Source organism: Prinia subflava, chromosome 24 (genome assembly GCF_021018805.1).
Source record: "Prinia subflava isolate CZ2003 ecotype Zambia chromosome 24, Cam_Psub_1.2, whole genome shotgun sequence".
Classification (NCBI taxonomy): domain Eukaryota; kingdom Metazoa; phylum Chordata; class Aves; order Passeriformes; family Cisticolidae; genus Prinia; species Prinia subflava.
In genome coordinates this window covers 6,650,053-6,677,357 of record NC_086270.1, presented here as the reverse complement: position 1 = coordinate 6,677,357, position 27,305 = coordinate 6,650,053, and the positions used below count along the sequence as shown (strand labels likewise).

The window sequence follows — 27,305 nt, the reverse complement described above, 5'->3', positions numbered from 1 at the left end:
ACAGTTTTTCCTTGAGCAGCAGCAGCTTCCCCCGTGACTCTAATGCCGGGTACAACGGCACTATTTGGTGACACTATTTTTGGATTCCATCTTTAGACAGGCAGCCCCAGCGAGCTCAAACTCCTCTGCACTTCTACGCTAACAGCAGATTTTCCTTCTGTTTTAGACTGTGAAAGGTGGCATTTCAGAGACAAGGATTGAGAAGAGGATTGTCATCACAGGAGATGCAGATGTAGACCATGACCAGGTAGGAGTGTGGATATGATCCAGAAGAGTTTCCTAGAGCTGGCAAAAATCAGTCAGGCTGCCTGTTTAAAGACAGTGTCACCAAAAAATGACCCAGGGAAATTTTACTGGGGTAGAGATAGAACTTCATGTTCTTAGAAATTGTGGCTGCTCCATCCCTGTAAATGTTCAGGCCAGGTTGGACAGGGCTTAAAGCAACCTTGTCTTAGAGGAAGGTGTCCCTGCCCATGGCAGGGGGTGGAATGGGATGAGGTTTCAGGTCCATTTCCAACCAAGTTATTCCATAATTCTGTATCAGTAATAAATTCCTTTTTGACATTATGCAGCTGACCCAGGAAAGCTGAATTTTATTCTGAAACTGATGTTGGCAGCAAAATTTTGATTCCAGAACTGTTTTGGACAGTAGTAGGCTTTTAAAAAAATCCATTAAAAAGTGAAATAAAAGTTTTCCTTGACATCTGGCTGATCTGCATTCATTTTCCCATAACTTTGAAGCACTATTGCTACTCTATAGTGCCAGAAGTAATTTCAGAGCACTCAGCACCTGTGTTACATCTCTTTGGCTTTATATGAAACCTTTCTGATGACTCAGCCTCATTGGCCTCTTGCGTGTATTGGAAGTGATGATTTTGTCATCAGAGAATTATACTTCGAATTTAAATTTAGGCGCAAGTATCATGGGGGTGGAAAATATTCTTATGACAAGATCTAGTTTATTAACTCTAACAGAGAAAATGTCTGAGATGTTTGAAATGTGCCTATCACACTTGCTGGAAAAGGAAGGAGATTATGCTTAATTGCTCTCATCCATCTTCTGCCATGGGGCAGTGGAGAGATGGGGGGTATTCTTCAAATAGTGCTTTTCCTTTCAGACATAATGCAATAGCACCAAAAGTCACCAAAGTGTGTGGCTGAAGTCTTGGGGGCAGTGTTGGGCACCACAGTTTAAGACCTAAAACGATTAGAGAGATTGCAAGGGAGGCTGTGGAGATGGTGAAGGATCAGGAGGGGCCATACAGGGGCTGGCTGAGGGCACTTGGTGTGTTCAGCTGAAGCAGAGGACACTGAGGGCAGAGCTCGGGGATCAGCAGCTCCTCCAGAGGGGCAGCTCCAGTCTCTGTGATGGAGGATGTTTAGGCTGCAGAGCAGGGAAAGGTTCTTCCCCCAGAGGTGCTGGCACTGCCCAGGCTCCCCAGGGAATGGGCACAGCCCCGAGGCTGCCACAGCTCCAGGAGCCTTTGGACAGCGCTGCAGGGATGCACAGAGGGGATTGTTGGGGGGGGTCTGGGCAGGGACAGGGTGGGAATAGATGATCCCTGTGGGTGCCTCCCAACTTTGGATTGTCTGTAATTCTATCAAGTGCATCCACTTTTTTACACCCTGCAGTTAGAAGAAGGTCCTTGTGCCCTTGGGGATGGTGGGTGCCATGCTCTGACACAGTCTAACCCGTGCTCTCCATGCTGTCCTGCAGGTCCTGGCCCAGGCGATCAAGGCTGCCAAAGAGCAGCACCCAGACATGTCGGTGACCAAAGTAGTTGTGCACCAGGAGACAGAGATCGCAGAGGAGTAGCCAGGCTGTGTGAGTAGAGAGACCACCTCGCAGGGGGACAGGGGGTGATTGCTCTCTGTGCACAGGAGGTTTGGGTAGATGGGGTCCGAGTTGAAGTAAAATGATCATTGTTCTCTGCCCCGTCCTGCTTAGGCTGTTCCTATTAGATCCCTGGAGGCTGATGAGGCAGTCACAGACTAACCCTGTGGAAATGAGCCCAAATGGATTAAAAGATACACAGCTCCTGCCATGAGGCCACTTTGCCTTCCCAAACATCTGTGATGTGCTGGGAGCACACGGAGCAGCTGTAGGTGACACACAGACTCCTGCCCACATCAGTGCCCAGTAAGCCTCAAGCTGGACCCCAAGCTTGCCTGGAAATCCCATTTTTTGCATTTTTTATCAGTTTGGGAAGGAGCTGCTAAAGGAATCCAGGAGCTCTGGCTATGCCTCAGTGCTTTAAAGCCCATCCTGCCCCATGCCACTGATCATAGAACCCTGAAATGGTTTGGGTTGGATGGGACCATAAAGCCCATCCAGGGCCACCCCTGCCATGGCAGGGACACCTTCCACTGTCCCAGGCTGCTCCAAGCCCTGTCCAGCTTGGCCCTGGACACTTGCAAGGATCCAGGGACAGCCACAGCTTCTCTGAGCACCCTGTTCCAAGGCCTCATCCCCCTTCAGAGGGAACAATACCTTCCCAATATCCCATATAGCCCTGCACTCTGGCATCCTTGTCCTGTTGCTCCAGGCCCTTGTTCGAAGTCCCTCTCCAGGTGTCCTGGAACCCCTTTAGGCACTTCTCACCTGCCATAGGTGGTAACTCACCTGAATTCAGTTCCCATCCACTTCAGGGAGGCAGATTCCAGTCTCTTCCAGCACACTGCTGTTGGTAGTTGTAAATTATCCTCTTCCTCTTTTGCTAGGAAATGTTCCTGCCTGCGACAACACAGGAAAAAGAAACCCAGCAAAACTACCAAGAAACTACCTGGAGCACAAAGACCTCGGATTTCCAACTTGACACTCAGAGACATTCATATCATTTATTAAGAGTTGTGCTTTGACATTTTACTTGGAATTTTTCCAGACTCCACAGGATCCTATTGAATATAGGCTTTTGTTTTGTTGTTGTTGTTTTTTTTTTTAATATCTATTGTGACAGAAATATGCCATATTTCTAACTGTACTGAATATTTTTTACAGGTTTTCAATTTTGCATTCCCTCTCACACAAAGCCTCTTCAGACACAGAATCCCACCCCGCAGGGCTCCAGGGCTCCCTGTTTTAACTTGTGTTCCCTCTGCCTCGTCAGGGATGTTGGAACTGTATCCGTGCGTGTTCCCAGCGCGGAACCGTACGCGCCTTCACAGAGCCATGGGTCCTTCTTCTAGGAGAGTCAGTTTAAAGAGTCACACTTCATGCAGCATTTCCCATTGCCTCTGGATTATTTTTGTAGCAATGGGGAGCTCCAGCCCTGCTGTGACGGCTGCTCCAAGCTCCCTCCCCACTGGGTTCCAGCCCTGATGTGTGATCACAGTAGGAATTTGTGGTGTAGCCTATGCACACATCTGAATAGTGGACTAAATTTAAGGAATACTGGAAGTTGCTTCAAGTATCTTATACTGTGAATTTTAGAGCTTTAAGAGGACTGTGATAGCATCTCGCCTTCTTCCCGTGTGTCTCTGCTGAATGCTCCCCACATGTTTATGTTTTCTAGATGCCATTAAATTAAAAAGCCCTTAGAAGTGTGTATTTAAGGTGTTTGGACTTGGGATGCTATTAAGGTAGGCTTGTGCTGCATTCACAGGAACTGAGCTTTTCAGTGTCATAGTTTTTCAGTTGTTTGTGTTCATGATTTTTAAATAAGGGAGGGTTTTGGGTTTTTTGTAAGTCATGGGTTGGGTTTTTTTTCCTCCCCTCACAGTGCTATTTAAAGCTGAACACATTACCCGTTTCCCAGAGCATGTATCCTACTATCATTTAATTTAAAGTCCTTTAGACAATCCTTCCTAGGTCTACAGCTGTATTTGGAGAGGCTGAACAAGGAATTTTAGGAGGTGTCAGGTGTCTGGTTGTGATAGAGCTAAACCACATGGGAGGTGTTGACATTCCCTCTTCCATGCTGGCCTAAACGTCTGGATTTGGCTTCATGACCCCCTTGCTGGAATGAAGTATCAGGGTGATTGTCTGAATCTTGAGGCTGATCTTACTGACCCCCAGGGCCACCTCCAGCATGGAGGAGGTGATGCAAAAACATGATTTCAGGGGCTGGATGTGCTCCCACTGCTGCTCTCTCAGCTTCATGGGAATGTTCTTGCCTGGTTTGTCCTTCCACCATTTAAATTCAAGATTCAAGAAGCAAAAAACTAACCAAGCTCTGTAAAGAGTCTGCCCAGACACTTCTGAATATTTTAGTCCACTTGAGGTTGTGATTTGATTTTTTTTTCATGTATAAACACACATATATATATATAGTGTGGCACAGTGGTAGCTGAGGGCAGGGAGTCCTCTACTCCTCAGGTGAGCATGGGAAGAAAATGGCAATAAAGAAAAAAGCTCTCCAGTTTTAAATTTGAATAATGTATTTCAGAAGTCACTGGATTTAGCTCAGGCTGCAATGGCTCCGCTGTTTAGCTGCAATATTTCTGCAAACAGAACTACACTGGGGCTGGTGCAGCTCCTCAGCTTCAGGTGCAATTTTAATTAAGCTGTCACTACTGATTGGAGACTCCGCTGGAGCTGCTGGATTTTGGCTCTCTTTGAGCCTTGCAGGCCCCAGGTCCTGCTCAGCCTCCACTTTCCTGTGCTGGCAGCTGCCTCTGGGCTGCTCTGGTGCAGGGTCCCCTCCCGGGCGCTCTGCCTCTCTCAGGGCATTGTGCACTGGGGATTTAGGGAGTCCTGGGCTGTAGTGCAGAGATGAAGTCTTCCTATCCATGTCTGAAAAGCCCTTTCCTTCCTTACTCTGCCACGCAGACCCTAACAGGGGTCTGTGTCTCTGCTGTCCTCAGTTTAGTCGGGTAATGCTTGCCTTAAACACCCATCATGCTGAGCACCCTCCTGCACTGTCCCTTTTTCTGGGAATCAAGTTCTTTGTCATTCAGTCTTTCATTCTCACTTGTAACAGCCACCTGAGGAATGAAGGGGCATGTGGAGCAGTGGCTGAGAGGATTTCTGGGCTTTACCAGGCAGAGCCAGCATGATAATTGTTTGTCCATAGCACTTAAAGGCACATGGCTGTCAGGAGAATTTAGGGGAATGTGCTCTCTGGGTGTTCCCTTGGGGTGTCCCATGCCCTAAGCACGATGAGTAGGACAAAACACCCCAAGTAGGGGATTTCTGGGGTGAGAAACCTGCTGGCAGGAGAGGTGGTTCTTTTCCAAAAGGATGTGCTCACTGTGGCTCTAGATGTCCCTTGTTGAAGGGCCCATAGACTAGAATAACCCTATTTTTATTTTTTCCCTGGATTTTGGGTGGCTGTTTCCAGGTTGTCTGTTTTCACACTTGTCCCTGCTGAGTTCTTGCTTTTCCTAGAGCAATTTAAACAAGTCCTGGCCTCGTGTGCCCTTTGCCATCACCTGCTGTCTGACCTCAGGGGTTCCCAGCCCTGCTCCTGCTAACATGGTGCTGAGCCCAGGAGCCTGGGAAGAAGATACAAGTGAAAAGCAGAAGCAGCTTCTCTCACCCTCAGCCAAGGCCATGCTGGGGCTGCCCACTCCCATTCCACCTCCGGTGGGATTTAAAATCCTTGGCTCTGAGCATGCTGTGTCAGCTCTAGGGACAAACCAGCTTAGTAAGGTCTATTTATATGAATGTTCCCAGCTCTTCCCACTCCACAAATTCACCCAGAGACTGTCTTGATTGTATAATATACATTATATGGAAGCTATTTATATATGAATGAATGTTTTTATGGAAAGGAAGGCAAGGAGCTCCTGTTCTCCTCCATTAAACTGGAATGGCAGCTCAGGTTGCCCAGTAGCAATTCCTGACCAACACAGATGTGTTAGCAAAGGACGGACTGATTTCTGGTTTTAATGAACTGTGGTTTGCTGATTTTCCTAATTGTACAATTACCTTAAGAGGTGGTAGTGTCCCAGCCTTAGAGATGAAACTTGTAAAAAACTTAAAAAATAAATAATTTAGTTGAGAAGATGAAGGAGCTTTGTAAAAAATTTTAAGGCAATTGTGAATTGTCTAGGTTAGGTGTTTACACTCTTTATAAAAATAGGAACTTTAAAGTTGGCAAAACTTTCTAGATCAACTAGTGATGGGAGCTGTTATTTTGGATTTTCATAGTGAATCAAAGGGAAAGTTGCCATAGCATTTAGGCAGACCTAAGTGTTCAGTATTGCTTCTTGTATTGCATTTTTCAATAAATTTTCAAACAAAACTGTTTCCCTGGTGCTGAATTCTCTTCATCCTTCTCGCCTTCCTCCAGATCTCACCTTAGCCCGGCATTGTGGTGATTTGGATTTACCAGCCTAAACCAAAGCCCTCAAATGTAGCTGCAGTGGTGCCAAAGCTCTCCCAGTCCTGGGCCAGCATTTCCCTGGGCTCCTGGTGCCTTCAGACCCTTTGAACAGTTGCCAGAGTGGTCACATGGGACCAAATCTGCCAGAAGGGCCAGAAGCAATTCCCAGAGTTCAGGTTTGCGCCAGAGAAGCATCACTTGATATTAACCTTCCTTTGAGTTGTGGAATTTGTGGTGAGCCCAGGTGAGGTCTGTGCTCAGCAGCTGCTGCCCAGCCCTGAGTGTGACTCGAGGGGGGGGAAATGTCAAATCCATCAATATTTGGGTCCTATCTTATTATTTTTGTGGCTGCAGGAGCTTTAGGAGGGAAAGAAATAAGGCATGAAAAGCTGACAGGGCATCTTGTCTGCAGGCCTGACAGAGAACAAGAGCCAGATGGCCCAGCTAGGGCAGCTGGAGACTGGAAATTGGCTGGGAAGAGCTGCTCTGGGGGCAGGGGCAGCCCAGGGACTGCCTGTGGTACCTCCCCGTGCCTCAGTTTCCCTAGCAGGCAGAAAGAGATGGGTGGCATGTGGCATGTCATGTTAAGCTCTGAATTTCCATTGCTCCAGACACAGCCATCACCTCTTCCACCCCCACCCTAGACAGTTTGCTTCCAAATACTAAATCTCAGTGTCCTGTAAAGCCTAAATTACCAAGGAGCCTCAGAAAGTGACCCTGGAGAGTTGGGAATAGCCACCACTGGAGCTGCTTTCCCATGAGTGTCACAGCAGCGTGACTCAGTCACAGCTCTGTGGCAGAGCCATGTCCTGTTATCTCCCAGGCTCCTGCCCGGCCCAACCCTAGCAGGGTCTTGGCAAACACAGCCCTGTTCTGGGGAGTTGGGGCTTGGGGAGGTCCCAGCACCTTCAGACAATGCACGGGTGTCAGAGGTCTGGGCTGGGTACAAACCACAGCCCCAAAAACATTGCATCTGGGGACAACCAACCCAGAAATGGCTTCATCCCTTTGCTCAGCTGTGCTTTGGGGTGTCAGTCCCCAGTCAGCGGCCATCATCACCTGCTCCCACTCTTGGCCCTGTTGTGCATCACCTGGGGAGCAGCTCCAAGCTCTGTCAGGCTCCTGTGGGTCCCAGCCTGTCCCACAGCTACCAGCTCTGACAACAATATGGCATTGTGCTGGGCTGCACCAGTGTGTTGTGGCAGAAACACTTATCATCAGCCTTGGGCTGACGGGGAGGGGACACGGGGCCAATGGTTCCCACGGGGCTTCTGGCACATCCCTGTCCTGGACACACTGTGGGGACGTCACTGGCACCAGGGAGACGATCACACATTGCCTATCCACCCAAACCATGGTGCTCTCCTGGGCAGGAGAGTTGCTATCGCTAGTGAAGGGAGACCCTAGCAGAGGGGACATGGGAACCCCATCCAGAATGCCCAGGGGAAAAGTGTCCTCAGCTCATTTCCCCAGGGTACAAGCACAGGGACACCAAAGCCCAGCTCGATGCTCAGCACTGTCTGGGGCCAACCCAGGAGCCTGGAAAGGCTTTTCCTTAAAGCTCCCCCTGTTCTAGCCCCTCTGGGTGGGTGTTGCAAGCCACAGGGTGCCTTTACCCACCTCACAGCCACAGCAGGAGGGGTGTGGTGATGTTGCCTGTGGCGTTTGTGTGGCTACAAGTAAGGAAAAATGTTAGGCAAACACCATGGCAATCCAGATGCAAATAAACAAAACCCCAACCTCTTGTCCCGGCCATGCAGGAGGCAGCAGGGAGGGTCTGCACTCCTGGGTGGTTCTGCACCCACTGCAGTCCTCAGATCTCATGCCAAAGGCAATGACTGTCTTGGAGGTCCCATCCTTTGGGAAGAAGCCACAAAAGTTGCTTCATCACTCATCCCTGGTCCTTCCTCATGTCTCCATCCCAGAACTCAACCCAGAGGAGCAGTCATCACATCAGGAGGAGAAAGTTCCCTCTGAGTCTCCAGCTTGTTCCTGTCCAGGCTGTTTTTAGGGTGTTCCTCCCGTGATTGGGGCTCAGCAGCCAGTCGTGTTCCTGGAGGATCAGGGCTGCTCTCAGGGCTCCAGGGGGGACTGCTGTGGGTGTCAGGCAGCAGCGGGGCTGCTTCCAGCTGGGACAGCCCAGGGTTGTTCATCCCAGGGTCTGAGATGAACAGAGTTGAAAGGGAGGAATTATGTTGGCAATGGGCCAGGTTGGACAGCCTGAGCTCAGCTCTGAGCTCCATCACTGGGGAAACTGAGGCACAAAAGAAAAGTCAAAACCAGGTGGGGAATCACCTCAGGTCCTGCAGCTGGGTCAATGTCCTTGGATTCATCCCTGCTCCATCCCCAACCACCCAGGGAAGCACCACAGCAGCTTCCTGCAGATCCATGGGCATCTTGTTTTTTGCCCCTAGCACAGGCAGTGGTGCCTGCTGGGCTCCAAGCCAAAGCCCCAGAGGTTTGGGCTCCAGCCTCGTGCCAGTGCTTGGCTGTCAGGACACATCACACAGATGCTGACAACGCTATGGGAACTCTGGCTTTCAACCCAGCACCAGCCCCAGGGGGATCCATCCCACATTGCTCAGCTCATTTCTACAGTAGGATTAATGTGCAGAGCCTTTGGTGCCAGGGAACTTATACAGGACATGCCCAAACCCACAAAAAAAAAATAATAATAAAAAAAATTTTTAAAAAAATTAAGCAACTACTCCCAAACTCACCCCAGCTCCAGTCCCATTCCAGCTCCCCTGGGTACTGTGAAGCACTAGGATGCCTTTGGCTCAGTGCGGGCTCATTAAAGCAGAGAGGCATTTTGTATCACACTCTCGCCCCTTTCTAAAATAAAACAACAGAAGTCAGCCCCCTGCCAAAAGGGCCCAGGGTGTCTCGGACGCGGGGAGCGCACCGCACCCATCACAGGGCTCCTCTTCAGGCAGGGAGAGCAAAAGCCACGGTCTCCCAGAACGGGTGACACGGCCCCCGAGCATCACCCCGGCACCTCAGTAGGAGATTCACGGCCAGGGCCACTCGCTCCTGGCTGTACTGCTGGGAGCAGAGCCCGAGCGCCGCCACAGACCTTAAATCAGGAAATGCTCTCCAGCCAAGCACATTCATGGCTGTGACCTGCGCCACTGCAGGGAGAGGAGGAGGTGGAGGAAGAGCTCCAAAGCAGCCAATGTGCGAGAAGTATCAGGCCGTGATTGTCCCCAGCTGTGGCTGTTGTGCTCCCTGAGGACAGAGGTGTCCCAGCAGCAAACCTGGAGACCCGCTGGCAGGGTCTTGAGGGTCCTTGGGCATGAGAGACCCTCTTAGAGCCACTGGCAGGGTCTGCACCTCCCCATGGCACATCTCCCACACACTGTGGTAGTGGTTCCCTCAATCCATTTTTCCCATTTCATCCATTTTGGCCCAAACCAAGCTGTCCTGTAGACATGCACAAGCTGAGAGGTCTCTTAGTGGTGGGGATAACTGCAATTGCCCTTGGTCTCTCCAGCCTCCATCCTCTGTTCCAAGGGACCCTCGGGATCAATCCTCATCAGCCTGGACATGTTGGTGTTGGGGACAATCCCTCAGTTTTCTCTGCTGTTTTTGATGAAATCCTCCTTCTGTTAGAAGGAATCTCCTCCTGCAGTGGCCACCTCCTGGGCTGGGATATCTGGAGGAGTGACAACAGCTGGATATTTAGTCCCCAGTGTACCCATCCTGTTCCTGAGCAGGACAGAAGGTGCCACCCCACACTGCCCTTCACAGGCTGTGCAGTGGGAGATCTCCAGGGCTTCCAGGATGGTTCCATTTCACAGCTCTGCAGCCAAGCAGTCAACGAAGGGATCCATCCAGGGTGTATATTTTTACTTTTTAATTTCTGTTTCTAACCCAACCTCATCCCTGCCCAGTTCATTCCCAGCACTCACTGTGAGGACAGCATACCCAGCATCCATACACTGAGATCAGCATTGCTAAAAATCCCACAAATACTCTGGGAACAGTGTCCACAGGCGGAGCTGAAGGTGAGGAATGCACAGATGCTGCTCTCCCTGGAGAAGGCACAGGGCTTCTCACCCTGCCAGCTTAATCAAGCTGCTTTACATTTTGAAATGATCCCTGTGTGACTCAGAAATGCCTCCCTGGGAGGATGCTGCTGAGGTGGGAAGGAAGATGGGGCAAGGAGGAGGGTGCTGGTGCAGACACATGGTCCAGGCAGGTTTCCCTTTGATCTAGCTATTTCCCACTGTTAGACTGAATCTCAGCCAGAAAATGAAGGGGGATAATTAAAACAAATGCCCCCAGCAGCATCTCGTGCAGCTCCTTGGGGCATTTTGGGCTCCAATTTCTTGCTGCCAGTTCCCAAAGCACAGCCCAGGGACCCACATCAGCTCTGGCTGCAGCTAGTTAAGCTCAAGTAAAAAGTTATTTTCAGACAGAAACAACCTTCTGGCACTTCCCCTGGGATGCTGCTCCTGGGCAGACCCTGATGGTGACTTTTTCTTGTTGCTGTTTATTGCACTGAATCAGTGCCTAAATAATGTTGAGATTAAGCAGCCACATAAATAGCTGACCTCGGGCTGGTATCACTCCCAGAGAATCCTTTGGGATGCAACTGGCCCCAAACTGCAGCTGTTGGTCCCATCTCTGTTCCCTGCACAGGGGGAAGCTGTACCCAAGCTCTCTGGGAGGGCTGGCATTGGAAAGAGAGACAGCTTTTCCCTCTAAAGCAGAACCCCCAGCCCCCAAACACCGTGCGGGGTTTCTTTTTGGGAGAAGAGGGGGCTGGGGTAGAAAAGACAATTTCCAAGTGATTTTGTTGGGATATTTTGTTTTAGAGGACGTTGTTCCCAAAGTTTGCAAGGTCTGACACTCGGTGTTCACTTCAGACCAGAGAGGGAGAAGCAGAGACAGGAATAACCTCCTCCCAAACATTTCATACAGATAAAAAAGATTTCAGCCATCCCAACAGGCCCTGGTTTTGGGAAGGCAAAGGCAAAAACCCCATCTAGGCTCCCACAGCCATTGTGAAGCCTCCCAAGTTGCTGGAGAGCAGAGCTGTCCTTCTATCACTCTAATCCATCCTTCCACACCCTCTGCCATCTCAGGGCTCCTCCTGCCCGAGAGAGCTTCAGGGAGTAAGAAGGGGTGGGATGATGCCCCAGCTCCCTTTTCTCCAGGATTGCACCCCAGTGCCGAGGCTGCTCCTGTGGCCTCATCTCATACAGCTCCTGCTCTGCATCCAACAGGCACCAAGTAACAGAACAGCACCAAACAGGACCTGGCAAAACCAGCACCAACATTCCCTCACCTCTCTGCCCCTTCACATCCTTCTACCACCTATATCCTTCATCCTACCAAAAACCAGCACAAACAAACTCAGACCCACTGAGACTCTCGGAATTGCTGCACCCCAGGTGGGCAGCAGCACCTTGCTCAGAGCCTGCAACTCCCTGGGCACCTTTCACAGCCCTTCTCTCCATAAAATTCCCAAACCTTGTGCTCATCACCTCACCCTGTGAATGTTGAGCAGCTGGTTAAGGAGCATCCCCTCTTCAGTGGAGCCTGGGTGGGGACACAGGGTCTCACAGACTCTCTGGACTGACTGCTGCAGGCACTTCCCCTCCCAAGCATCCCACAGGCAACAGGAGGAGGAAAGGCAGGACAACATGGCATCCAAATAATATTTAATAGCCCCGTTGGGCCTACGTGCTCTGGCCAAGCAAATTTTCTGGTGGGTTGAGGCTGGACAAGGGGACATCACCCCCCCCAAGCATCTCACCACCCCAACCCTGCTGAAATAAAGTGCTGTGGAGGCTGATGGGGCTTCACCCACCCCCATGTCCCCATCCCACAGTTTGTGTGGGGTCTCAGAGCAAGGACTCCTCTAGAAAAGCCACCAGGAGAAGGGCTTGTAAGGCCAAGGGCATCTACCTGGAAAGGCATTCTGCCCTAGGCAAGTCGTCCCCTAGGAGTGGAGGGTCAGGACCTTCCTCTTGGAATTGCCTTGAAAATGCTGCCCCCAAACCCCTCCTGGATGGGGGGTTTTGGGGTCGCTGCTGGGTGCTGGGAGCCAGGATGAGGGACTGGGATGTTACAGTCCCCAAAGGCTCTGGGGACATCAGACCCGTGTGCCCTGCTCCATCCCCACCACCCAGGAGCTGGGTCGGGGCTCTCCCCGGCCTGGGGGCTCGCTGGGCTCCAGCAGCCTGTCCAAGGACTCCCCAGTGCTCCCCAGTTTGGCGTAGCCCACCAGGCTGGCGTGGTCCAGCCGGGGCCAGCTCCGGTTCTTACGGTCCTTGATGGGGGCCACCAGCAGCACCCCGGGCCGGCCAAGGTCCAGGGATTTGGAGTGTCCCGGGGTGTGGAGGTGCACATTGGGGCTGAGCTCCACCAGTGGCTCTGCACTGGCACAGCTCTCGCCCATGCTGATGACAACGTGGCCATCGCCAACACAACCGTCCCGGCCGCAGGGCGCGGCGCTGTCGGCGGTGGAAAGCAGAGCCCGGCGGAGCTGAGGTGTTTTGGGGGGATGCTCAGCAGGGCCCCTCTCTGCCTTCCCGCCAGCCCCCCGTGCTGCCCCATCCAGCAAGCAATTGTTGAGCTTGATGATGGGCAGTGCCAAGGCACCCACGGCCGAGGACAGCAGGGACTCAGCTCCAGCATGGCACGGGAGGCTCAGGTTGACCTCAGTGGAGCGGAGGCTGTGGAGAGAGGCCGCAGGGGAAGCTGCCGGGTGCTGCAGGAACTCGGCCATGGTCTGCACCCGGCTGGGGCTGTAGCAATCAGACCACTTGCTGCCAGGGCTAGGGCAGGGCTGACGAGACAGGTCCACCTGGTAACAGCCTTCCACGCACTCAGCACTGGCCTTGGGGAAGGGCTGGCTGTCCCCACGCTGCTGGTGCCCGTCCTCAGGGCGGGCCCCGCTGGGAGGCCCCACTGCCAGGCTGTAGAGCCCCTTCTGCATCAGTTGCCGGGTCTCCATGTCCCTGTTCTCGTACAGCATTGTGTTGGCACAGATGAAGATGAAGAGCCCGATGCCCATGATGACAGGGCCGATCAGCTTCAGCTTCTCGCTGTGGGGCACGTGGCGCCCGGCCGCCACCTCCCTCCTCACATCTCCCGCCACGCTGGTGTTCGCCGCGCTGGCCCCGGTGCCCCCATGGCCCCGGTGAGGCCAGTAGCCCACCACGGCAATGGTCATGCCCACCAGGACCACCGAGATGCCCACCATGACGAAAGCTCCGGCCGGTGAGCGCATGCGGAGCTGCCCTTTCAGCAGGGGCTCTGCCGGGGGCTGGCGCCGCAGGCGGCGTCCGCGGCGCCGCGCCGGCACGGGGGGCACCACTACCTTGGGCCCCCCCTGCTCCTGGTCCCGCATGGGCACATTGGATCCGGTGCTCTCTGCAGTCATCGTCTCCGGGTCAGCCGCGATTCCTGCATGACGGGAGGAGAAAAAGGAGAGCGAGCATCACTGGGGGTCCTTGTGCCCCAGATGCTGGAGCATGGGCACCACAGGGATACCAGGAACATGGGGAGGCCAGGAGCACAAGGACACCAAGCCCACGCAGCTTTGCTCTGCCCCATTGCTCCCTTCTTTCCTCAAGTAACTTCCCTCTCCCCACTTAGGAGTGAAGGGCTGAGAAGCCCCTTCCAAACACACTCCCAAGGCCCCCAAACTCATCCCTGTACATCCCTGAGCTGTGCAGGAAGCAGGGAGAGCTGAGAGACCCTGCTGTGCCACACCCAGCACAGAGTCATCGCTGGCATCAGGACCTAAGGGACCTGTCCTGGGTCACCCCAGTCCTGCGACACCCACAGAAGGTGCCAGCCCCAGTCTGCCACAACAGCAGTGGGGGAAAGGGCTATTTACTCACCTGCTGGGGAAACTGAGGCATCTGGAAACTCAAATGAAAAGTCTGACACGGCCGCACAACCCACAGCCCTGTGAGTGATGATCCACGCAGGACCCCAAAACCCAAACCAACATCAAGCCACTCATCAGATGGCAGGACCCACCAATCCATGGAGAATTTAAGCTAAAAGAGGTGCTTTTCCTAATTTTCTGCTGTCTCCTACTTCCTCTGACCTGCTCAGTGCATCCCCAGGATCCTACCCTCACACACACCAACACAAAACTCCACATCTAGAGATTTACAGAGCATGGTGTATCATTTTATCCAGAACTTTATTTCCTAGATGAGCAGAAAGGCATGGAAGCTGCTGCCCAAAACAGCAGGTAACCAGTCTGGCAGGAAGCATCGGCTGGGCTGGCATCATTGTGTCTGGGATAAGTGGAACCCCGGGAAGCTAAAACAGGTCTTGAGCAAGTCCCAGACCAAAAACATCTTTAAAGAGATATAAATAAACTCATGCTGACAGGGATCCGTGTCCTGGCAGTGCGGTGCTGCATGCCCAGCCACGGCTGGGGCAGGACGGGGTGCCCATGCACTCTCCTGTGCCTTCCAGCACTGCCAGCATGGGAATGCTGCCCAGGCCATTCCCAGAGGAACATCCTGAAGGGGATGTGAGCAGGGAGAGCTGCAGGGTGGCCCCCAGCCAAAGGATGCTGCGGGAGGAGACTTGTCAAGAAAAAAACTGTCAAGAAAAGCTTTTGGACAACACAGAATCTCGGATATTCAGCAAATCAAATCCAGAAAGTAAACCCAAGGAGAGCCCTGCAGGAGGAGAGGGTGACCACTCCAGTTTTATTCCCCAAGGTGAATGAAGTGCTGAGAGCCAGTGACCAGCACCCAAACAGCAGAAAAATACTACTTTTTTTTTCCCCAGCTAATCATCTTAAGGTGTTATTAGCATCAGAGGGAAGGAATTAAAGATATGAGTTCCAGGACGACAGCTTGTTCCTGGCACAAGGCTGTCAAGCTGTGATAACTCAAGTAAGGGAGATTTAAAGGGAAAAAAAATAAAGTCCAAAACAAACCAGACCAAACCCCAGGCCATTGCTGAATGAGGTGTTAGGGCCTTCTGAAAAATAAATTGATAATCCCACATGGCAAAGGGAGAAACACAATAAACCCAAAGTAATGTTCATCCTAAAAATGAGGCTTTAAATATTTTGGTATTTAAGGGAAACAACTGAAACAACTTCAATACATCCCAAAGACTGTGTGTTTTTTTCCTCCAATTGCCCTGATTCAGGTTATGTCTCAATTTTCTGTAATTGCCATCTTAGCTTCAAACTCTCTTAATTTTTATAGCAAATCCTTTAAATGCCTTGCTGGCTACTTAGGGATTAAAAAGAACACGACCCTCTACATTTCAAGAGAAAGCTCTTGGACACTGATGGGGGGGAACGCGACCCCCACAGCTCGTGACCCCAGACTCACACTGAACACACACTAGGCACCTCCTGTTTTATTCTGGAGCCTCAGCCATGTCTCTTTAACCCCAGTTCCTCTAACCTCTCTAACACACCCTGTGGAATCAAGACCAGTGTCCACAGGGACCAGGAGCACCCCTGGTGTCCCACCTGAGGGGACAAAGAGCATCCCATGGGGACAACAAGTGTCACTGGAGTCCTGCCTGTGAGCACCACAAGCACTTCCCAAATCCTGCCTGTGAGGACCATGTGCATCCCCTGGATTCCCTCCAGGGCAATGCTTTGGGTCCAAGTGATGTTCACCTGGGCTGCACCAGGCTGCTCTTGCCACCCTTTTGCACTGGATACAGTCTGGGGCTCATCTCAGGCTGCTTGGGAATGGGTGCAGAAGGATGAGAGGTGCCCACCCACCCTACATCCCCAGGGTCCAGACCACAGTGGGGCTGAAACAATCCCCTTCCCACCTCCTCTCCTTTTCCCTGGGAACAGGGACAGAGGTGCTGGTAGTAGGGACAGGCAGATGTCACTAATCTGGCTGGGGAATCCCCTCTGTAGCCTCAGCCACTATTCCTACCCAGAGTGCCTGTCCCTTATCTCCCCACTGCCGTGCTCTGAACTTGGAGCATTTCCTTGCTCATTGCTGGGGCTGGTTGTTCCCAGAGTTCAAAACCATTATTTTTATTAATAGAATCCCCAAGGTTATATAACCCTTTGAGAAAAAAGAAACTAAAGAAAAAGAAATACCAAACCCAGTGCTGCCATCCCCTCCTGCAGCCCGCAGCTGCTGACCCTCCAGCGAACGGATTAATCCCACGACAGAGCAGCAGCTCAGACACAGCTCAGAGTGCAGGAAGGGGGCTCCTGAGGGTGCTGCCAGGGCACGGGGACAGCCCAGTCCCATGCTGGGGACAGGCAGTGGCTTGGCAGTCCTGGCCACCTCTGTTCAGGGCAGAGGCATTTTGAGCTCTCTAGGACCAGCCCTGAGGTTTCGATTCCCGGTGGGAATGAATGGCAGCATGGAATGACAGTATGGAACTGTAAATGTTGTTCTGGAGCAGGATGAGCACTGCTCTGCTGCCAGGTTAAGCTCCCAATCCCCACAATAAGCCTGACATTAAAATAAACCCAAATATTTCTCTAATCCCCCCCATCACGAAGGCACATTACTGGCTCCACCCTCCCACCTCAATCCTCTCCTCTGCCTTCGCAGACTGATGCTCCTAAATTTTGACACTAAACCCCAATGTATCTGACAGCAGCAGAGCTGGGTGCTGGTAAAGCAGAATTTGGGAGTGGTCCCTCCTGCAGGCGGATCCTCATAGTCCCTGGGTGTCCCTGGGATGCTCTGCCCTTGCCATGACCACACTGCCAGCTTGGATTTGGAGCATCAAAGGCTATCAAAAAGCAGAAATGGCCTTCAAATCTCTCTCTGGATGAGGGATGAGGGGCTGTACCTGTGTCTGGAACTGCCACTCCAGTCCTGTGCCACAGGAGGTTCCACCCAGCTCAGTGATGGGCTGGAGACACAGAAATGCCATATGGAAAAGGGGCAAGTGCAGGCAGCTCTGAGGGCCTTCCCCTGGCAGGTTTAGTCCTCTTACCAGTTATCCTTCCAGAGCTTTTTATTTTCCTTTGCTCACACCTGGAAAGGGCTTTACTGCAGGACAGCTTCCACCACGCAGAAGGGAATTAAAATCCAGCATCTCCCTAGGGAGGATGTTCCCATTGCTGCCCTGCCCCATCCCAGGCTGCGCTGCCCAACCACAGGACTGATCCCATTCTGCACCCAGGATTCCACCCTGGCTGCAGGATCCCATCCTGTGGGTCCTGTGGAGGGCATCACCCTGGGGGCTGGCACAGGAGCAGCCCTGGCTGTAATGAACACCCAAAAAATGGTCAGCAAACAGAAAACACCTTCTTTTTCCTTTTCCTAAAGTACTATGACTTTAAAGATGCTCTCCTGATTTTGGGAATAAACTGGTTTTGCAATTTGCTGCTGAATCAGCCACCAAAGCCTGCGGTGTGTCTAAAGGCCACAGTGATGGGCGAGACCCCAAACCAGCAAGCACAGCCCAGCCCCCTCTGCCTCATCCAAGCCTTGGGGAGCCTGTGACATCCAAGCCACATCAACCACCATCCAAGGTGGTTGAGCTCCCTCAAATCCCTTTCCACAAGTAAAGGGGAGCCAGGCAGCCAAGACCTTCAGAGTATGAGGCTGTGTCAAGCTGCTGAAGCCCCCCAGCTCTCCCACCCACTCGGAAGGTATGAAGAATGGGAATGACAGTCTGAGCTGAGATGTGATGCTTAAAAATAACTCCTTTTCAGCCCAACCTCCAGTGCCGCCCCCAGCACGGGGCAGGAGGGGACCACAGGAGCAGCACCCACGCAGCAGCTCCTTCCCCATCCCACCTCCCATGCAGGCTGCAGGAGACCGAAGCCAAGGCCAGCAGGGGAGCAGCAGTGATCCCAGGGCATGGTGCATCCCTCATGCTGGATACCTGGGGTGGTCTGAGCCTGTGAAGTCCCTCCTTTCCTGGTTTTCTGAGTTCACTTCAAGTTCCCCTCCTTGGCTACAAATAAAGGTCTCCAGAGAGAGGGAACAGGAGAAAAATCTGCCAGACATTTTCAGGGGTTCCCCAGCTGGAGCAAACCCTGTCACCACCCCAGCACCCACTGGCAGCTCCCAGTCCAGAGCCTCCCCTGGGCTCATTCCCGAGGAATAAAACCTCCCTGTGTGAACCTGACACAAGCGTGTTCCCAATGCAGGGATGAAATCAGTGGCTCCAGATTCAGCATGGGACACCCATTCAATAACTATAATTAACTAAGTTCCCTCATTAAAACTTCCATATAAACTCAGTAATGCTATAACCACAGCACGGGAAGGATTATCCTCCTTCCCAGCAGGAATCACCTTCTAGACTGGGAGTTTCACTGGAGTTGTGACAGATTTTTCACCTTCGCTGCAGCACAGAAGGGCCTGGGAGTGACAACCCAAAGGTCAGAGGTGCCCTTTATTCCTCTCTCCACAGCACTGGGTTTACCCAGGTGAAGGATGGGATGCAGGAGGGATTGACACAAAACCACTTCCACCAAGCGCCTAACAACAGGGGCATCACTGCCACACCTGGCCCAGGTGTGGGGACGCACTGTGCCAGCTTGTGTCAGGTCACACACACCAGACAGCAGCCAAGAGCCATCAAGCCACTACCAACACCTGGAATGTAATCCAGGAGTGATTGGAATATAATCCTGGAGCGATCTGGGGACACAGGGGTCTCTCCCTTTGCTTTAAAGCCACCCTGTGCTTGACCCTAGGCGGGAGGGTCCCAATGGGCAAACAGGAGGTGAGGAGTGAGAGCCACTAGAGCCACCAATAGCTCCAGCTCCATTCACCTTGACTTCTCCAAACTCCCCCCTCCTCCTAAAAAACGGGGCCATGCTCTAAACGCCTCTCTATCCCTCAGGCAAAAGAAAGTGTGTGGAAACATTCCACTGATTACTAATTATCAGAGCTTGCCTTACCCAGATTTGCTCTGCTAATTAGACTAATCTCCACAGCTGAGAAATGAGCTGCAGTCACCCGTGGTGAGCTCACGTAACTTGGATGATGCTTAACTCTGACATGTTAGCCCCCTGCGATGGGATCGGGATTGTAACTCCTGCTGCTCCTGACAGACCATTGTTTACGCAGACAATGAAAATCCGCAACTTTGGTGTTTTGCCCCAAACCAATGCCAAAATCAGGACATCTGCATTGCTCAACTTTTTTTTGATAGAAACCAGATGCAAATAATTAATAAATCCAAAATCAAGATAATGCAGATATCTAAATTTAAATGGAGAGAGGATTTCTAACGCTAACTCCAGCTCTTTGCTCACTTAGAGCAGGGGGAGGATTGAGGGGCTCAGGAGGATTTCCTGGGAGAATTCCTGACTCTGGGAAGTGGGCTGGGGTGACAGGGCTGCAGCCAAGCACCTTGCAAATCCTTACAGCCAAGAGAAAAGGAAGGAAAGTAAAAAAAAATCCATAGGTTGGGATTTCCAGGAAATTCGGACCAAACTCTTTCTGAATTTGGCACTTTCCCTGCTGCTCCTCTGAAAAATCCCTGCCTGCATGGAGGCCGGGGTGGGGGGGGAGGGAGGGATGGAGTCCGGGGGCTGCCTCCCTGCTCCCAGGCATGGCCCAAGGTATCCGGGGGCTACAGACAGATCCCACCTCCCGCTCCACAGCCCCACATCCCATTCGGCCTGCGAGCAGTGAAGTTCCCAGCTGGCATCACTCTTACCTCTAGCTTTTCAACCCCCATCTCCCCTACTCTTTACCCTGTAAAAGACACATCTCGCTGATTTCACGACCCACCTAGAGGCAAAGAGAGAAAGAGCTGCGGTCGCTGACCCCTCCACGCCACAAAGCTTAGCCCCTTGTGCACCCCGGCCCTCCCGCTCCCGAACTCCAGCATCTACCGGGATCATTCCCACCCACTTCTCTCTCGAGTGTCGACACCAAACCCTGCGTCGGGATGAGCTGCGGGGCTACTCCTCGCCCCAGTCCTCTGCCAGGAGCCTCGGGAACTGCAGAAAGTGCTCAGTGCCTGCCTGCGGGTGCCCGGGGGTGCTGCGTGCCCGGCGCGCATCCCGCCCGGGGTCTGTGTGCCCGAGGCAGGGGTAGCTGTGGCTGTGCACGGCCGCTGCCGCGTGTCCGTGTCCCCCCGTGCCGCCCCCGTGCCCTCACTCACCGGCGGCCGCCGAGCCGTGCGCCTCCCGCCGGGGCCGGGGCCGGTGTCCCGGGGGCTGCGGGCGCTGCGCTCCGCCGCCGCGGCCGGGGCCATGGAGCGGCGGGGGCCGGCGGGGCGGCGGGACCGCGGCTCCCCGCTCGCCGCCGCCGGGACGTCTGGGCGCGGGCGGAGGGGCGGCGGGTTCCGCCCGGGCCCGGGCCCGCCCCGACCCGCGGGGGGCGGAGCGCGGCGGGCGAAGGGGGGGGACGGGACAAGGACCCCCGAGCCGCCCCCGGGGCGGGCTCCGCGGCCGCTCCCCGGGCGGGGGAAAGTTGCGACCGCGGTGCGAGATCGGTGGTGGTCGGGATCTCCCCGGCTCCGAGCGGGGCCGGCGGCGGCGGGCGATGAAAGGAGCTGGGCTGGGATCCTTCCCCCGCCCCGCTCCCGGGTCCCCCCGGCCAGCGGCGACCCCAGGCCCCGGGAGGGCCCTGCCGCGCCGGGGGACGCTGCGGTAGAAGTGTCCCTGCCCACGCCGCGGGGAGGGATGAAACTGGATGGTTTTTAAGGACCCTTCCCAGCCAAACTGTTCCATGATTCTCTGATCCTATGAAACACTCCGAGCCCAGAGACCCTTCTCCACCCCTCCAGCAAAGCCCCCCAGCCTGCAGGGCACCAGAAGCTCCCAGTTCTCCAAGCCAGGCCAGCCTGCACTGGGACTGGGCTGTAGTGGATCCCCCCTTTCAGCACAGGGGGTTCAGCAGTTGGGATGAAGCTTTGCCCACGCCAATCCTGGCAGCTGGAGGTGTTTGCTGCAGCCCCCCCAGATGGTGCTAACGCAGGTTCCAGAGGTACTTTCTCCTCCAGGCAGGCACAGAGCAAGAACCCTCTCTCTGCAAGGAGCTGCTCAATGTGATGGCTTTGTTTCCCCTCCTCTGAACTTGCTAAAAACACAACATCTCTTTGCCAGCCCCTGGGATTATGGCACGGAACCCCCATTCCTGCAGCCTCATCCCTTATCACCATCCTCATGTACTTATCCTCTCATCCCCATTTCCTCCTCCCCATGCCCGCATCCCTGTGCCCACAGGGCAATGAGCAGAATCCCACAGGTGTAACCAGGGGCACATCTTGACACACCAAAACTGCTGATCCAAACCTTCACCAGCACATTTTCACCCCAGCACCACATCCCAACCCTCCAATAAGTGCTGTGGGGACTCTGCTTCATCTCAGCCAGAGGCCAAGATGTTTTGCAAGCAGGGGCTCTTTCTCAGCCGTTAATTAAAAGTGTGCCGAGGTCACATTCCCCAGATCCACACTCTCTCTAGGAAGCCACAAAACAATTCAGCAATTCCCTGTGTGACTCTGCCACTGTCACCCCACAATCCAGAAGCAGATCCAGGATCCAGCTGGATGTCTCTATGGCAGGGAGTACTTCCTGGGAAAGGTTTTTAGAGATAAAGCTTAAAAACGAGATGCAGGACACCAGGTTCCTCACCTGTCTCTGGCGGGGAGCATCATCCAGAGGGTTGATGATGTGGGAAATAAATCCCCAGTTCTGGGGGAATTCTGCACAGGGTCGGTTCTTTGCCTCCTTGCCAAGCTCAATTAAAGCAACTTCTGAGAATCTTTGGAGTTTCTTGAGGGAAGGGATTATGGCTGTGGGGCCAAGGTGTCAGCTGCACTGCTGGAGTGAAGTAATGCCTCATCATCCAGACCTTCCAGACAAGGAACACCACTGTCCAGGGAAGAACGGGATTTGACTTCGGCTTTTCATGCTGTTCAAGCAACACATTCAAGGTCTCCCTTTGCCACTGCTGGACCCATCTGGGCACCCCATGATCTGGAAGAAATTAATGCTTTTGAGAAAAATTTGATTTCTATTCAGAGGCTGTACCTGTGCCAGGCAGTGCTGGCTAAAGAGCCAGAGAGGGAACTGGTGGGAACTCGGTGCTGGCAGCTTTTGGAATAGGGGTTGGCGGTTTGGCAGCATGGACAGGGCAGGAGGCTGGCAGAGGCCACTGTGCTCCAGCAGCTCCCCTTCCTGCACAGGCTCTGTCTCCACAGCAGTTGTCCAGTCACAAGTCACCAGTGATGCACTGAGGGGGGTGGTTTCCCCCAGGGGTCAATTCTAAATGTAGGGAGAGATGCTGGAGGCAGGACTGGGGGAGAGGGAAGCTGCCTGTGGCTCTCTGGGGTTAAAGCTGGACTGCAGGGCAGGAAGGGCTCAGCCTGGATTTTCCACCCTTCCTGAGATGGAAGCTGCTGGGATGGGGATATAGGTTCCTCTTGTGTCCTTGCAGACAGTGGGACCACCTCTCTCCAGAGCAGAGGGGTGAAGAGAAGAACCCACTGGGGACAAAAGTGACAGCAGGGACAGAAGAGGGGCCTCAGGGAAGAGGTTTTGGAGAAGAGCCCATGGCAGCGGAGGAGATGTGCAGGACCAAAAGCTCAGAGCATTTTCCCTATGCCCTGGGAGAGGGTGGCAGTGATGGCTCTTACAGACATGTCTGGGATGGGGAAAAACAACAAAAAACAATATGAAAAAGAACCAACATCACTGTCTCTCTTTAAAGAGAGAAAATCTGGATCTCATGATAACTCCTCCTGATTTTAGGGGAGGGAGGGAACCTTAATCCTTGTTTGAAGCTCTGGTAATCCTGGCAAAGCCTCCTCTGCTCTCTGCTGCTTCAGCTGGGGACCGAGTCTGGGCAGGAGGGACCATGTGGATGGAGGAAGGAGGACGAGACTGGGAGTGATCACAGCCAGGATCTGAGATCAGAGAGAAGGAATGTTGTTATGGAGAGGCTGAAAGCTCGGGGTGGGGATGACTCATGCTGGAGAACATACAGCTGTTGGAGCGGGATTTGGCACAGGCTCATGGGGTTGAGGAGCCTCCCCCATTATGAGAGAGGGGAAAGAAGAGCCTCTCTGATGGCTCCCACCTCAGAGGCAGCTGTCGACCTGTGCTGGAGGTGATAGGCTCAGAATGCTGCCTGCTAAGGTGGAGTCGTGGCCTGGAGAGGTATTTTGGGCAGCAGGGATGGCTCAGTAGTGAGATCCCCTCTGGCTGAGGGACGTGTATCCTGAGTGACGGCTCCTCTGCTCTCCTTGATGCTGCCTTGGGGAAGGAGAGTCAGAGCAGTGGGGCGAGGATGGGACTGGACAGGTCAGCTGTGAATGACAAGGCATGAAGCAGACATTCCCCCTTACCTAGTGACAGGGGAAGCAAGGCATGGAGCAGAGATATGCACCCTGTGGGCTCCTTGGCCCGTGGTCATGCTCTCCGCGTGCTGGGAGAGGTGGCTTGGGCCTGGAAGTGATTTCTGCCTGAGCAGTCAGACTACCATCCCCTCTGGGCTGCTGGCAGCTGATGCTTATAGGGCACCACAGCTTCCATCCAGCTTCCATCCAACTTCCAGCTAGAGGAAGATGCTGCAGCAGCTTCCCCAGAATTCACAAGACTGACACAAGGGATAAGGGGGAAAAACAGTCCCCCACATCCAGTGGAGCCAGGGCAGGCAGGGAAGGAGATTTGGGCAAGGCATTAGGAGCAGAAGGGTGAGCTAGCACCTTCCCAAAGCTGCTTTCAGAGAGATGATTTTTGTATGATGCCTGAAAATAACCACAGCAGCAGATTCCTGGTGCCATGGGCTAAAAGCTCCATAGGCTGCTTTGGAGGTGGCCCCATTAAGGGGTAAGTGAAACGACTGTAAATACAAACAGATTTGTAATTAATCATGCTCTGTAATGTGAAGTCATTATCTGTATGTCCTTGGAAAAGTAATTATCTCCAGCTTTTCAATAAGAACTTGGAAAAGCCTAAGAGTTGAGTTCTGGAAATGTCATCCATCTCCATGTAGAAGAAAAGCTGCATATTTTCACATATCAAGTCAAGTTAATCGAATGTACAAAAGGAGTGAGTTTTAATATGTCTCCAAAGCTGTAAGTTAAATGCCTCTTCTCTTCCCAGGGGTATATGAAAGTGTTTGGCAAACTTTTCCAGTGTTGGACAAATCCTGTGGTACTCTGTTTTATTTTCTAGGCAGTGGACAATAGATGGGATCTGATTTACAGATCTGTCCTCCACTGCCATGTAGAGCAATCCCTCCTTGCCTGACCGGGCTCATGGGTGCAGAGCTCTGTGTAACAAATTCCTCTTTCCAAACGACCAAACCCAAACGTTTTCCAGATGAAGGGAACATCAAGCCAATCACTTCAAGCCAAAGCAAAGCCCTGTGAAGTTTTATGCAACTGAAAGTCCATAGAAACACATCTATGCCCGACTGAAAATATTTGGGAAGATGATATTGCCTGCTGCATTTACATTCCTGATGCTCCAGCAGCTACGTGGGGAGGGGAAGAACGAGGGGAGGAGGAGAAGGAGGAGAAGGAGCAGGAAGCAAGAGGCTGCAGAGCTGAGGGCAGCACTTGCCAGAAACTACTGGGCCATTGCATTTCCAACTTGGGCAGTGCAGTGTTGGCTCAGGCTGGGAAGGAGATCTGCACTAAAGTGGGTTTAATGTCTCCCTGTGTCTGAAATGCACCCTGTGAGCAGAGAGCTGCAGGGAAGGTGCTCGGTCTTGTCTACACAGACCCAGCACAAGTGAGTGCCTCAGGCTGGGGTCACTGCAGCCAGAATGAATTTTAAGCAGCCAGAAACATTCAGGAGAGGGGGTTTTGCTCTAGAGTAACTGCATCTGGTCATCACTTGCTTTTCTTGGTCACACAAAGGCTCAAGATCCAACTCCTGATGGGAAGAATGGACTGTCTTGAAGGATTATCCCAAAATGCACCAAAAGGCTCATCCTTCTATCTCTTCAGCAGCTTTCAGAGAGTTTCTTGCATCAAAGTGTTTTTAGTTTTTAGTTATATCCTAAACTGATAATCATTAATACTTGCTAATGTTGAAGTAACAGAAATAAAAGCTGAAGTACTTCAGCTAAAGCTGGGATGAGATATTTTACAGAAATGCAATATTCTGAGATTGCCTTTTCATTTCAAAATGACCCATAACTTTTCCAGCTCCACATGCCTCATGGGGAGGAGGTAATTTGGATTTCCAACCCTTTCTTGCTTTGCCAGAGCAGGCAGGGAAAGATTTGAGATGGGTTGGGCTCTCACTGCCAGTGGCTATGTGAAACCCTGGTGGCTTGGGGCAGAGGTTGAGGGATCTTTCTGATGTTTCATCCTACTGGAGAAATCCCATGGGAATCCAATGAACCCATCAGGGCCAAATTTGAACACTTACCAAGGGAAATACATTTTAAACCCTGTTTAATTGAATTGCTGAACTTTTCACTGCAAGAGCTCAGGAACAAGCTCAGAAGGGGCAAACTCCAATTGAGGGGAAAGAGCTTTATAGTCAGCTAATGCATGTGGTCAATGGGATGATGGGATGATGTCTACACTGCAGACGCCCTCAAGGCACTGTCCCTCCGAAGGGGTGGAGCATACCAGGGAAGCATTGTCCTCCATCCATCCCTGACCCAGGCCAGGATCCACATCCCAAAACCCACCCATTCCTTGCTCCCTCCCTCATTAAGTGACACCCTCATTAGCACCAGGACTTCATTAGCAGCTTGCAGGGGGAACGTGTTGTCCCCTGCTCCAAGTCTGAGGGAGGTGAAACCACAGGGTTTCACTGGCAGTGTCTCTGCTCCTTGTTCCCACAGTGGGACATGGAACCATCCTGTACCAAAAGCCCCTTTCCAAAATGCTTCAATATCTGCTTTGGTGACCCAGTCCATCACACAAGTAAAACTGCATGACCTGGGTGCTTGGGCACCCACAAGACAAGAATGTCCCTTCATCTGCCTCGATTCACAGGCTGAGGACACATCTTGAGTCAGAACATTAAATGGCAGTTCAGCTACCTGAACCCAGGGCTCCCAAAATACAGCAAATATCCTAATTGAAATGGTGTGTCTTGCTGTGCCTGAGCACCAGCTCTTCCAGCAGCCCCAAAGAAGGCTCTGGTTCTGCTACCAAGCCGCTAAAGGATTAGTTTATTTAAAAAAACCAAACCCTGTTGGAACCCTGGAGGCTGAGAATTTCAGATTTTCTGTTCTAAAAGGCATTGACCCTCAAGCAAGCACTACATTTGACCTGAGGCCATGGAACAGGCTTCCAAAATTGAGTGACAGCACTGAGGCTGTGGGTGTGCAGTTTAAATACCATTGTATAATCTCACAGGGTGAAAAACTTCGATTTCAATGTTTTAGTATTTAGTGGTGTATATGAGACAATATGGAGGATTTGAGGCATTGTCTAATCCTTCTTCTTCTCATTCTTCTTCTTGGTTTTGGATGGTTTTTTCTAATTGGGTGAAATAGGTCCTCTTTGCGGGCCTTGGGTGGTCAATTTTTGGGTCAAAAGTATAAATAATGTAGATGTCATCTCATTATTGGGTGATTAGTACTTAAATAACCTTGGAAAGAGTTGGAGACACCTCCATTTTCTACCTTACTAGTTAGAGCTCACGCCTAATAAGGCTGTACTATGGATAAGAATTAACAAACACGGAGTCCAAACCCGAAACTGCGACTGCCGTGTGCTAATCCCGGCCCCAACATGAAGAAAAGAAGAAACCAACAAACCCCAAACTAGAATAAAAAAAATCACCCAGTGCAACATCCACAGCCTTTTGTTGTGCATTAAAGTTGGCTACTGAGGTTAGGCAGGAGCAGGAGGAGCCTGTGCAGTGCCTCAGCTCTAACGCATTTATCTTCGCCGCCGCCCATCAGCTGCATCTCAGCATCTCTGGAACATTATTGCATTTATCCATGTCCCTGTTTCAAATAACATCTAGAGAGCTGAGACCTCAGGAGGGGGGAGGACTTGGGTGAGATCCCCTGGAAAGGGAGATGAGCCCAAGCTCAGACACAAAGCTTTCTTGTTTGGAATATTCTGTTTCATCCCAGGATACAAACTCATCCTCTGCAGCCCTTTCCTGGACAAATTTGGATCCCTCCACCCACATCACCTCACAGACATGGA

The 27,305-nt window shown here is 52.3% G+C and overlaps 2 protein-coding genes across 27 annotated transcripts in view; one reads left to right on the top strand and one right to left on the bottom strand.

Annotated features, from left to right (window-relative positions):
• Positions 1-6,185, top strand: part of EPB41 (erythrocyte membrane protein band 4.1) — a 95,619-nt gene extending 89,434 nt beyond the window's left edge. For all 26 annotated transcript variants that reach the window (XM_063418888.1, XM_063418875.1, XM_063418902.1 and 23 more), the window contains 3 exons: positions 167-247; positions 1,718-1,825; positions 2,722-6,185. In XM_063418888.1, coding sequence (XP_063274958.1) covers positions 167-247; positions 1,718-1,816 — 180 coding nt within the window. In that variant the 3' untranslated portion in view covers positions 1,817-1,825; positions 2,722-6,185. The remainder of the gene's footprint in view (positions 1-166; positions 248-1,717; positions 1,826-2,721) is intronic.
• Positions 6,186-11,918: 5,733 nt separating this feature from the next.
• Positions 11,919-20,928, bottom strand: TMEM200B (transmembrane protein 200B). The gene is made up of 2 exons (XM_063418904.1): positions 20,328-20,928; positions 11,919-13,685 (listed from the first exon to the last, which is right to left on the bottom strand). Exons 1-2 carry the CDS (start codon positions 20,896-20,898, stop codon positions 12,370-12,372), a joined length of 1,887 nt encoding a protein of 628 aa, XP_063274974.1. The 5' UTR covers positions 20,899-20,928; the 3' UTR covers positions 11,919-12,369.
• Positions 20,929-27,305: the final 6,377 nt, after the last annotated feature.

Bases quoted from the DNA above. Each gene is read 5' to 3' on its own strand.
- TMEM200B (XM_063418904.1), bottom strand. From the start codon at position 20,898: ATGGAACAGTTTGGCTGGGAAGGGTCCTTAAAAACCATCCAGTTTCAT. The intron at 13,686-20,327 runs GTGAGTGAGGGC...CCCGTCATGCAG, and splicing joins GCACGGCTCGGCGGCCGCCG to GAATCGCGGCTGACCCGGAG.